The sequence below is a fragment of the Pteropus medius genome, unplaced genomic scaffold (assembly GCF_902729225.1).
Source record: "Pteropus medius unplaced genomic scaffold, Ma_sr-lr_union100, whole genome shotgun sequence".
Lineage (NCBI taxonomy): Eukaryota > Metazoa > Chordata > Mammalia > Chiroptera > Pteropodidae > Pteropus > Pteropus medius.
In genome coordinates this window covers 4,361,269-4,373,194 of record NW_024349799.1, presented here as the reverse complement: position 1 = coordinate 4,373,194, position 11,926 = coordinate 4,361,269, and the positions used below count along the sequence as shown (strand labels likewise).

Genomic DNA, 11,926 nt, shown 5'->3' with positions numbered 1-11,926 from the left:
CTTTCCTGTGAAACCCAACGGTCTCTAGACAGATTTCCTGTCCCTTTAGCCCTCACCAAGAATGGGGGCTGCCCACCAGGGTTCGCCGCAGGAGCCAGGTTACTGCCTGGGGTGGGGGACATGCCCCTGAGGCTGCTCGGATCATCGTCACTCTCGGTCTCCCCTTTACTTTCTCTCTTCCTCTGGGGTCACTCTATTTCCCATAATTGCTTAAGCTGTTGGTTTCTGACTTTTGTCCTTTTCAAAGGAACCCTGGATACTCGGTTTAACCAGAATTTTGGAGAGGGGTTAGTTGTCTGTACTCCTTTGGGACAGCACTGGTCTGGGTATACAATGGGGAGAGAAACCCTGGGGTGGGGGTATTAAGTTCAAAGGCTGGGGACAGTTCCAGTCCCCCCTTTCCTGCCCCTCTCTCTGTGCACCCCGATCCTAGTGGGGAAGGAGAGAGAGTTCAGTCTCCAGGGGCGGGGCTTATCTGCCCCGCCCCTCCCCCAGCTTGGAAGACATAAAAGCCTAGATTCAGCTGAGAGGTGTTGCCATTGCTAGGTGAGCTTATAAACTGAGGTTCTTAGGGGGTTGAGTGGCTGAAGCTAGCCAAGGAGGGACATTGTGAACCCCTCTTTCAAGGAGGTCTGGACTCCATCTGTAGGCAGGGCCCATTGAGGTGGGACTGGGGCATGAAGGTGCGAGTGAGGGTTCCGGGAGGAGAGGAATGGTGGGGCTCTCTTCTCCCAGGTGCACTGTGGGCTTTGCACACTTACTGGGCTTGGGGTCTTGTTGCAGAGATGAAGCTGCTCCTGGTCCTAGCAGGAGTCCTGGCCATTTTGGCTATGCCCTGGCCATCTGAGGGTGCTGCTCCAGGTAACAGTTCTGAAGGAAGGGAAAGGTGGTGTGTTCGGGGTGGTTCTGAGTTCCAAGGATCCCTTTCTTGGAGCACGCCGCCCTGGCTCTGGGGTCTCATGGTGGGCTTTGGGCACATTCCTGACTTTGTGATCCCTATTCTGGGCAGCTGTCCAGGGGGTGATAGAGACCTCGGTGGTGCTGACCTGCATGGAGGAGGCCAAGCGGCTAGTGGACAAAGCCTACAAGGAGCGGCGGGAAAGGTGACGTGCCGGGCACTTCTCAGCTCTGGGCAAGGCTGCCCAGGCCTTTCGGAAAAGACACAGGCATGGGGAATTTGTGGGTGTGTGAGGCCTCTGTCTGTCAGCCTTTGTGTCTTTGGGTGTAAGAACATCTTCCAAACCGTCCCTCCCATGGCCTTGCCTCTGTCTGGAGTCTATCTACACTGTCCTGCATGTCCATCTCTGGGCTGGGGCTCTGCTAGGTGACTCTGCACACTTTCTCTGGTCCTCACTCCTCCCTTCTCCAAGCAGCATCAAGCAGCGGCTTCGCAGTGGCTCAGCCAGCCCCATGGAACTCCTGTCCTACTTCAAGCAGCCAGTGGCAGCCACCAGGACAGCTGTGAGGGCTGCTGACTATTTGCATGTGGCCCTAAACCTGCTGGAGGGGAAGCTGAGGCCCTTGTTGTCAGGGCCCTTCAATGTCACTGGTACTGTTGCCCCTACCCCTCCAAGGGACCCCACCACTTCCCAGTGGCCCTCCCCCTCAACTTCTTCCAGGGAGTCTCAGGGACATTGCGCCACCTTCTATGTCCCCCATCAACCAAGGCTCCCCAGCCTAAGATAGGAAGTGGAAGGTTTCAGCTCCCACATCCCTCTTCCTCCCTGGCCCACAGATGTGCTGACACCTGCCCAGCTGAATCTGCTCTCAAAATCAAGCGGCTGTGCCTACCAGAATGTGGGGGTGACGTGCCCGGAGAACGACAAGTACCGTACCATCACTGGGCAGTGCAACAACAGGTGTGGCCAGTGGGGGATGGCCCTGTGGCATGCGGGCAGCTCAGGATGGCATCCTGGCCCCCAGCAGGCCTTCGGCACCACTGCATGACGGCTCCTTGTCCTCGCTCTGCAGACGCAGGCCCACCCTGGGGGCCTCCAACCGCGCCTTTGTGCGCTGGCTGCCAGCCGAATATGAGGACGGCTTCTCACTGCCCTACGGCTGGACGCCTGGGGTCAAGCGCAACGGCTTCCGGGTGCCCTTGGTGAGCACTGGCCCTCAGAGGGAGTGAGGCCAGGACGATGTGGCGTGGCCCCAGGCAACCCCTGATGCTCTGTGTCCCGCAGGCTCGAGCCGTCTCCAATGCCATCGTGCGCTTCCCCACGGAGCAGCTGACCCCGGATAAGGAGCGCTCACTCCTGTTCATGCAGTGGGGCCAGCTGATTGACCACGACCTTGACTTTACCCCAGAGCCAGCAGCCCGGGCCGCCTTTGTCAGTGGCCTCAACTGTGAGATCAGCTGCCTGCAGCAGCCGCCCTGCTTCCCACTCAAGGTGCTCCCTTCTCCCTCCTAGCCACGGCCTACTGGGTGGGGAGAGTGGGCATCATTCCTGGAGGTGGCCACCGCCCACTGTGCCCAAGTTTCCTTCTCCAGCTCCTGAGTAAGGCTGGCCCCACCCCCACCCCAGGTTGAGAACCTTCCCACTGTCCCCCAGCTACTGAAGTTAAAGACATCCCGGCTTAGGTGAAAAGCAAAGAGGGTCTTATTAGGACAGTGTTTACTGAGCACCTATTATGTCAATACCTCAGTAAATAATTAGGTCACAGCCCCGCTCTCATGGAGTTACAATACCGTAAATAATTATGTAAAAAAAAAAAAAAAAGCTCAATTCTCTTTCCACTCCACAAAGGGGCTCCTTCCCCATATCTCACGTTACACAGAGCCTAGGTCGTGGGGCTGGAGCAAGGCTGAGGGGGAACTGGATGGTAGGCACATGCGGAATAGGGAGAGGGGGAAAAAATGGAGCATCAGAGAAAAAGGCAGGGACTAGAGTGAGAGACAGGAAAGGGACAGGGAGGAGAGCAAGATGGGAACAGGAAAGGAGAAGGAAGCGAGGCCAAGTGATTGCAGACATTACTTACAAAGAACAGAGAGAGAGGAGTAGACACAGAGGAGAAAAGTAGTGAGAGATGGGAGGTTTAGGGGGAGGGTCAGAGGACTAGCAGGTTCACCTCCAAGGGACCCCACATTCCCCAGACCAGCATTCTAGTTATCGCCCCTGGAGCTCAGAGGCGCTCAGCTGGGGGAAGCTGAGGCAGTGATCCTTTGTGGGCCTTGAGAGACCTGCCTGTAGGCTGAGGAGGCCAGAAGTCCTGAGGGACTCCTGTTTTGGTGTGTCAGTCTCCCTCTTCGGTCCTGGACTCTAGGCTGCTTCCAAGTGGGATCAAGGCCTTCAGGAGTATAGCCAGGGGAGAGTCACTCCTGCCCTATGTTCCTGCCCTTGGTGAGCGAGCTCGGTCTCTCTCTGTGCCGCAGATCCCACCCAATGACCCCCGCATCAAGAACCAGCAGGACTGCATCCCCTTCTTCCGCTCCTGCCCTGCCTGCACGGAGAGCAACATCACCATCCGAAACCAGATCAATGCGCTCACCTCCTTCGTGGATGCCAGCATGGTGTACGGCAGCGAGGACCCCGTGGCCATGAAGCTGCGCAACAGGACCAACCAGCTTGGCCTGTTGGCCGTCAACAACCGCTTCAAGGACAACGGCCGGGCCCTGCTGCCCTTCGACAACCTGCACGACGACCCCTGCCTCCTCACCAACCGCTCCGTGCGCATCCCCTGCTTCCTGGCAGGTCAGACTTGGGTGGACACCTGGGGTGGCACAGGGCGCCCCCTGCTGGAGCCACAGCAAGCCTATTTGTAAGCAGCTAGTGGGTTTGCATTTAGAGTCTCTGTCCTCACCAACTTTATGATGTTAATTCAGTTGCTTTGGAGACAAGTTGGATGGAGCCAGAAATGGGGTGGTTGGGGTGGGGGGTGGGGGAAGCAACAAAAACAAAACCCAAACCTAGGAAGAAGACTCAGGACTGGTTGAGGAGCCTCTGTCCATCCCCTTCTCTGTCTCCCTCTTTCCCCCTGGACTTTGACAGAGAGGAGAATTTAGTCCCCCAGGGGCAGGGAACTAAAGGGACAGAGAGCAACCTGGCGCCCTCGTCCTTTAGAACCACATTGTTCAATACAGTAGCCACTGGCCACATGTAGCCGTTTTCATTTAAATTTAAGTTAATTTAAATTAACTTACATTAATAATTCAGTTTCTCCACTGCACTAGCCACATTTCACAGACAAGAGCCTCACAGACTAGTGACTCCCATATGGGGCAGTGCAGATATGGAACATTTTCAGTCCAGAAAGTTCTGTTGGACAGTGCTGCTCCTGCCCACCCTGATTCCTTGTAATAAGAGAGGGTGGGATTTTAAATTTAAATAGCTGGCAGCCCTGGGGAGAGCACTGGGGCAGTGAGGGGGCCTGGGCCCAGAAATGTGCCAGTGTGTTTTAAGGTAAACCCAACAGTGGGCCTGAGGCCCTTCCCTCTGACCTCCCAACCTCTTCTTTGGGTGGCTTCTGGGGGCTGAGCCCTGGGGAGGAGAATCAAGGTCAGCACCAGTGTGGACTTTCCCAGGCTAGTGAGGGCAGCACTCCTCAGCCAGTCATAGCTGCCTCCGGCCTGGTGTTGGCAAGCTACATGTCCCAGGCCTGGATCATCACGGCCTCTGGCAGCTCATGGGATGGAAAAGGCGCTCTCTCAGAATTTCCTTCCCACCGGACGCTAGAGCTGGTGAGGACTGAGCCTGCTGTCCTGCTGAAGTGGCTCTCAGGCCCTCCCAGAGGAGGTTTGGAGAAGGACTGGAAGGATCAGGGGTCTAACTGAGCTCTTTTGAATAGTCTCAGGTATGGACTTCAAACACCCTGTGCCCTAGCCCCCTTCCCTGAGCAGGCTGCACGATTAGTATGTAGTAAGGGTGGGGATGGCAACTCTGATCAGTCTTGAGCGGCTTTCCAGAGTCCTGTGTTGAGAAAGATTCTGGGGTTGCATCCAATTTTAGCAGGAGAGAGTGCTGTGTTCATTAGCTGTGTTTGACGTGGGCAGGGAAGCGGGGAGTGCCAACATGCATGCTACTTTTTGGCCTTCCTTGAATCAAGAGAATAGGTCAATGGAGCAGTGTTCATAGATCTCCCACTTTGTACCAAGCACTGTGTTAAACTCCATATGTCTATGTGTGTGTTGGGTGAGAGGGTCAGATACAAAAAGGCAAAAGACAGCAAGCCTTGCTCTCAAGGAGCTCCCAGTCTCAGGTATTGGAAGGTGGCAAGACATGGGTCAGATTTGATGCCTATCAAATGAACATCTCCAACCAGCTAAACAGAAGCTATTTGGTGGACCAGGGCATTGAGGCAGGGGAGGTAGAAACTGAACATGGTGTGGAAAGATGATAGGAAAGGAGGGCTGAATAGGAGGCATTTCAGTCTTTGGCTGGAGTTTCAGTGGAGCAAGTCCTTTCTGGGATGGAGATCTTAGGAATGATGGTAGCTTTTGCTTCCCCAAGGGGACACCCGCTCAAGTGAGATGCCTGGGCTCACCTCCATGCACACACTCTTACTGAGGGAGCACAACCGGCTGGCTGCACAGCTCAAGCGCTTGAACCCCCAGTGGAACGGAGAGAGGCTCTACCAGGAAGCCCGGAAAATCGTGGGAGCCATGGTCCAGGTAGGCAATCCTGAGCATCAGTGATGCCATGAGTTGGGCAGACTTTGAATCCAAACGTGCCCCTGCCACATCCTGGCTGCATGACCTTGGGCAAGTTAACCCTCATGAGGCTCAGTTTCTTCATCCATGATACTATAAAGATTTAAGATATATGAAGATGCCTGGCAGATACTAAGTGCCTGACAAGGGTTACTTGCCTTCCATCCCTTTCTTAACAGGCTTGCTCTCCTTTCTTTTTTCTTGTCCATTGGGAATGGAATCGAGAGGGTTAAATGGCTAAATCTAAAGTACCTGGTGCCTAGTAGCTGTTCAGGAAATGCCTCTTCTTTCCTTCATCTCATTGTCACTCTCGGCTCCTTTACCCACTCACCTCTTCTTCTGGCTCTATCGTAGCTCACCTAATCTCCTTTTCCTCATTTATACCTGAACAGTGTTCCTGGTTCTCCTTCCCAACCTTTGATGCTCCAGCTCCCCCTTCCTCCCCCGAGGACATTAACACTAGCGCACACACACAAACACGTGCCCACCCTTTTAATACTCATGGACTCAGGAGGGAGGGAGGGTTGCAGGCGTTTTTGAGTTGCCCTAAGAACTTAAGTGAGATTCGTTTAAGCCTCTTGGGAAACTCCAGAGCCTAGATTCTAGAGCGAGACTGTTCTATATCTCCTGTTTTCACTGGGGAAAATCATCTAGAGTGGCCTTTCTCCTTCTTGCCTCCTCTCCTTCTATAGTCATATATTGAACCCTACTAGGAGCCTACTTGCTGGGCTCCTAATAATTCCAAGAGAAAGGAAATATAACCATTGTCCCCAAGGAGCTTATAAGTTAGTAAGAGAAATGGGGCATTAATAACTCGAAGTCAAGGGAGCTATCACCATGACTAATTTAATACTCTGGCATAATTACCTTTAATTTACATTCGAAGAACTGGGGCTCAGAGAGGTTAATAACTGACTCAAGTTCACATAGCAGGCAAAGTCACGTAAGCTCTGTTTATGCCATTCAGTGCCACTCTGTTAGACCCAGATCCAGTGCTTTAGGAGGCTGTTCCCTGACCCTAGACAGATGGGAGGAATCCCCCAAGCCAGCAGCAGGTGGAGACAGTGGAGAGGCCACTCAGAGTGACTTTTCTTTAGATCATCACTTACCGGGACTACCTGCCCCTGGTGTTGGGGCCAGAGGGCATGAGGAAGTACCTGCCCAAGTACTGCTGCTACAATGAGTCAGTGGATCCTCGCATCTCCAACGTCTTCACCAACGCCTTTCGCTACGGCCACACCCTCATCCAACCCTTCACGTTCCGCCTGGACAATCAGTACAAGCCCATGAAGTCCAAACCCCACATTCCACTCAGCAAGGCCTTTTTTGCCACCTGGAGGGTAGTGCTGGAAGGTGAGCAGGACCTAGGCCAGGAGAGAGTGGGCTGGCAGCTGAGGGTGGGGTAAGGGCGGGCTTGGCCACAGGGAGCTAGGGCAGGAGAAATCCTCTTTCCATCTTTGGCGATCCGATTGGACTTCCCTGCCTCAGTTCACCTGACTCTGCTTTTACATCTAACCATAAACAATGGGGTGGAGATGGCTCATAAGGAGCTGGCCCCTTCCTGTGTATTGTGACTTTCAGTAACCTTAGGAGGCCAGGGGCTGGGAGCACCCCAACCTTGCAAGTCTGAATGGCATAATCCCCTGAGACCTTGATGCCTTGATGAGGACCTCCCCACTGGGGCCACCTTGACACCAGGAGCTGCATGTGCCCAGCCCTCTTCTATAATATCCCCGACCCCACCTCTAACTTGTCCCTGACTCCAATCTGAGCTCTGACACTGAGCCAGAGCCTTCCCCCAACTTTGCTCTTCTTGCCCCCAGGTGGCATTGACCCCATCCTCCGGGGCCTCATGGCCACCCCTGCCAAACTGAATCGCCAGAACCAAATAGTGGTGGATGAGATCCGGGAGCGGTTGTTTGAGCAGGTCATGAGGATCGGGCTAGACCTGCCTGCTCTAAACATGCAGCGCAGCCGAGACCACGGGCTCCCAGGTGAGGAGTTGCAGTGTCCTCCTCCCCACCCCCACCACACCTCCCACTCTTAGGGCCTGCCCTCTCCAGTGGCCCCAGCTGCCCAAGGCTTCCCCACACCCCAACACCTTGCTCTTAGGAATCAGTCTGAGGTCAGGTACCCACCTTTCCCTGGGCCCACCTGGTTCATTTTCAGCTCTTCCTGGTTGCCTTTGCGTTGCTGTAACCCTTAAACTTGCAGCATAATAATAACATGCCCCCCTAGCCTCCACAGTCTGAAAATCTGTCTCCATCATTATTTCTTTTTGCTTCATTTTATACGAACCCTGAGAGGAAGAGAGTATTATCACTTGCCTTTTTACTGATGAGGAAACTGAAGTTTGCAGATATTCAAAACCTGTCCAGGTTCTTCAGCCAAGTCAGTGGCAGAGCTGAAATTTGAAACCGCATTAGCCTAACCCCAAAGCCTGTGCCTGCTTTATGGGACAGCCGGTGTGGCTGAGTCTCCTAGACACACTTCAGCCCTCACAGGTCTGAGACCTTCAGAGGGGAACAATGCAATATCCCCTTGTCGGGAGTTATGGCAATGTAGAACTTTGGGACCTGACAGAAGTTATGGCAATTTAAGATTCGCCTTAGAGTAGGAGGGCAAGGGAAAGACAGAGAGGGTCCTGGAGCAGCCCAGCTGTCCCCTTGGCCTGAACCAAGGGTTTGGAATTCCCTAAGGGTTCACAGCCCCGAGAGAAGCCCTTCTGTGTCCTCCCCTCCCTCACGTGCTTCTGTGTATGGTCTTGGTGTTTTGGGAAGGTGGATATTCCGGGATACACCTGCAGCCACCTCTCCCGTCCCCCCATGCAGGGTACAATGCCTGGAGGGGCTTTTGTGGACTCCCGCAGCCCAAAACGGTGGGTGAGCTGAGCACGGTGCTGAAGAACATGGCCCTGGCAAGGAAGCTGATGGAGCAGTACGGTACACCCGACAACATCGACATCTGGATGGGCGGCGTGGCCGAGCCCTTGGAGCCCAATGCCCGTGTGGGCCGGCTCCTCGCCTGTCTCATTGGGACCCAGTTCAGGCAGCTCCGCGATGGCGACCGGTGAGGAGGCAGGCTGAGCCGCCCAGCCCGGCTCTGTGGCTGTGGGCTGTGCGCCTGTCCTGGATCTGCGGGGCCCTCCACTCCTTCCTGTGAAGTGAAGGCCTGGTAGGAACCTGTGACTTTTCAGTGTGTCCCAGGGAGCCTCAAGGTCATCGCTACTGTGCTCTGAACCTGTCGGGGGTACGGCAGAGAGGGACCTGGACCCCTGGCTGTGAAGGAGAGAAAGCCGAGAAAATGACACTCTTCTTCCCTGAGTTTCAGGGTGTGACCATGGTGCTGTCAGTTACTACCGAACAGTGTCATCCTTGCTTCTCCTAGTGTCACTTCATCATGCTTCTGACATCTATCATACCTAGTTCTTACCTAGCCTGTATTGTGCCTTTGAGAAAATTAGAAAAAGCTGTCCCTCTCTGGATGGACAAGTTATAAACCACTTCCAAGGTTCTGTCCACCTCCATGGGTTCAGCCTGGATCAGGGCACAGGCTTTGTGAGTGAGTGTGGGTCCAGCTTCCTGTCTAGCATCAGTGGAGCCCTGGAGGCCTTTGGAATGGGGCATCTAGGCAGCTGGGCTTTACTCTGTGCCGTGAGTGGGGCTCCACTTGTTTGAAAGCCCCTGGCTGCCTGAGGGCCTGGAGCTCTCTTGTGTTGTAGATAGGTGTCTGCTGTGGTTCTCTTGCATTCGGGGAGCATCTCCGGCCAGGTGATGCCCTCCCATTCCAGGAGAGCCTCAGGTCCAACGTCATGTGTGCTCCCATGCAGGTTTTGGTGGGAGAACAAGAACGTGTTCAGCATGAAGCAGCAGCAGGCCCTGGCCAAGATCTCTTTGCCTCGCATCATCTGCGACAATACAGGAATCACCACCGTGTCTAAGAACAACATCTTCATGTCCAACACATTCCCTCGGGACTTTGTCAACTGTAGTACACTTCCCGCGTTGGACCTAGCTTCATGGAGACAAAGTGACTAGAGGCTGTATAAGGGGATGCAGAGGTGAGGTGAAGGCTGGGCATACTTGGGCTACCTGGGCTGGCCAATTGGAGCCACAGATCTCTCTTCCTTATGTGATCACATCCCTGTTATGCGTGCTGGCCGGGAAGACAAACGACCCGACATTCATTCATTCATGTGTGCGCATGTGCGTGCACGTGCGTGTCCACAAGCAATGTATATAAATTGTTTCATATGTGTATGTTGTCTATGAACGTGGTAGTGTTTTGGGTGCTGTGTACGTGTGCCGTTTATGTGAGTGTGTGTTTGCTGTTTCTGTGAGTAATAAGTATATGGAAGGCAGCAGAGCAGATTGATGAGAAGCACAAGCTCAGGAGCCAGACTGCTTGGGTTCAAACCCTGGCTCTGCACCCTACCAGCTGTGTGACCTTGAACCCATTACTCAGCCCACCATGTCTGAGTTTCCTTTGTAAATAAGAAGGAAATAACTGTTATTATAGCTATCATGACTCCTTAGAGGGCCTGTTTGCATCCTTTAGTTATTAATCGAGTACTTACTATCTGCCAGGCACTATGCTGGGCATGGAAAACAGAAAGACAGACACCATTTCTTCCTTCATGGTGCTTACAACCTTGACAGTGTCCTGGTTAGCTGAGGTGAACCAGTGACCCCTGGAGGAATGACCATTAGCAGCTGGGTTGTTTGTGGTGATTGAGTTACAGACCCAGGCAAGCCAGGCTCAGTTCACATCTCCCCTTTTTCTTCCTTATCCTGTTCTCTTGCTTATTCACAGGAGCTGCCTGGAGAGGAACTGGGGCCCATGAGCCCTTTTGTACCATTTGTTTGTACCTGACATCTATGATAATAAAGTAGCACGGATGGGGATTTTTACTCTGTGTCTATAGTGGGGCTAGAGCCTCAGCATAAGGCTTACTCCGGGTCCTGAACTTGAACCAGTGTGGTCTGTTCCTCAGTGCCCTGTGTTTTCTGAACTGGGGGTGAGGGAATCCAAGGGTCTTCCTTTGGCTGACCCGTGCATGGAAGGCAGTCAGTTCTTAGAAGCCTAGGGGCTGGGCCAAACTGAGCAGACCCTCCCCCCTCGCCTTCCACCCACACCAACAGGAAAACAGGAATTGTGGTCATCAAATTCTTATCTTCATTTATTGCTTGGGCAAATATTTGCTACATGCTCACTCTGCGTCAGACCTGTGTCAGGTGCTGAGAAACGGGACAAAACGCTGTCCTGTGGGAGGGAAAGAGCAGAGAGGTGTGATGGAAGGGTATGCCCTTCCCAGATGACAAGCACCTGGTAAAGTGGTTCAGGGATCCTCACGCAGCAGACTTCTCAGTCCTGGCTTCATGTGGCCAGAGCTGAGAGAGGGAAAGGAGGCTATTTCCCTAATAATCTCCCCTGGAGCTTGATCCCTATATCTGATTGGTGGATTCCCTGCTTCTCCCCATATTTGGAGAGGGGCACCTGTAGCTGGGAGCCTGAAGATGTGCAGGATGCTGGAGCCGATGTACCCATAGGAGCATCAGGCCACATTGGGACCTCACCAGAGCAAGATAAATACTACTTATCTCTAGTTCACTGATGGAAACTGGGTGCTCAGAGACGTGAATGGGCTTATCCAAGGCCTTGAAGAAGCAGGTGCCAGAGCCAGGGCTGCAGCCTAGGTCTTCTGGCTCCTGGGCTCTTTCCACAAGATGGTTAGGTGCCTCCCACCCCACCCTGCCAGTCAGGGGGCCTGAGGCCCTGGCTGGGCTGACATTCCGGAGAGTCATTTTAAAAAAGCGCATGAATATGTATTGGGCAGCAGCACAAGGAATATTCTGGAGATGCCCCTTCGGAGGCCTTCCAGGCTCCAAGGTCTGCCTTGGAGAAGGTATTTCCCGGAACAGCCTCTGGAAGGGACGTTCATTCTAGCCGTAGGGGAATCTGGTCTTGGATTTCCTCCTTGTTTAACCCTTTGGCACCATCCCTAGCCCGCTCTCTTGCCTTTCGTCTTTCCCTGGGAGCCCCTTCCTCCTCTGTTTCTTGGAGAGCTCTTTGAAATCCCATCGAACCATGCTTCTCACCCCCACGGACCCATGCACACAACATCTTAGTAGTAAGACAAGTCTAGACTATAAACATCTAGTAACTTAATTGGCAGTGATTCTAAGGCCTGCCTTCTGGAAGGAAACAGTATCATTGCCAGCATCTTCAGTCAATCATCACATGTTTATTGAGTCCTTGCTCTGCGCCAAGCACCTTGCT

General features: G+C 53.6%; 1 protein-coding gene across 3 annotated transcripts; it reads left to right on the top strand.

Annotated features, from left to right (window-relative positions):
* Positions 1-545: 545 nt before the first annotated feature.
* MPO (myeloperoxidase) lies at positions 546-10,551 on the top strand. 3 transcript variants are annotated; one of them, XM_039886511.1, is made up of 14 exons: positions 546-683; positions 784-861; positions 1,010-1,103; positions 1,374-1,549; positions 1,736-1,859; positions 1,972-2,101; positions 2,184-2,390; positions 3,374-3,692; positions 5,448-5,608; positions 6,745-7,000; positions 7,471-7,641; positions 8,479-8,716; positions 9,477-9,707; positions 10,460-10,551. In XM_039886511.1, the coding sequence occupies exons 2-13, from the start codon at positions 786-788 to the stop codon at positions 9,682-9,684; spliced, it is 2,160 nt and encodes a 719-aa protein (XP_039742445.1). In that variant the 5' UTR covers positions 546-683; positions 784-785; the 3' UTR covers positions 9,685-9,707; positions 10,460-10,551. The 3 variants fall into 3 exon arrangements, with proteins under 3 accessions (XP_039742445.1, XP_039742446.1, XP_039742444.1); XM_039886512.1 differs by having other exon boundaries at positions 596-664; positions 10,460-10,550; XM_039886510.1 differs by having other exon boundaries at positions 616-861; positions 10,460-10,550.
* Positions 10,552-11,926: the final 1,375 nt, after the last annotated feature.

Excerpts from the sequence above, each read along its gene's own strand:
- MPO (XM_039886510.1), top strand. The coding sequence starts at position 678 with ATGAAGGTGCGAGTGAGGGTTCCGGGAGGAGAGGAATGGTGGGGCTCT. Across the intron at positions 2,102-2,183 it reads ACGGCTTCCGGGTGCCCTTG|GCTCGAGCCGTCTCCAATGC; the intron begins GTGAGCACTGGC and ends TGTGTCCCGCAG. Across the intron at positions 2,391-3,373 it reads CGCCCTGCTTCCCACTCAAG|ATCCCACCCAATGACCCCCG; the intron begins GTGCTCCCTTCT and ends TCTGTGCCGCAG.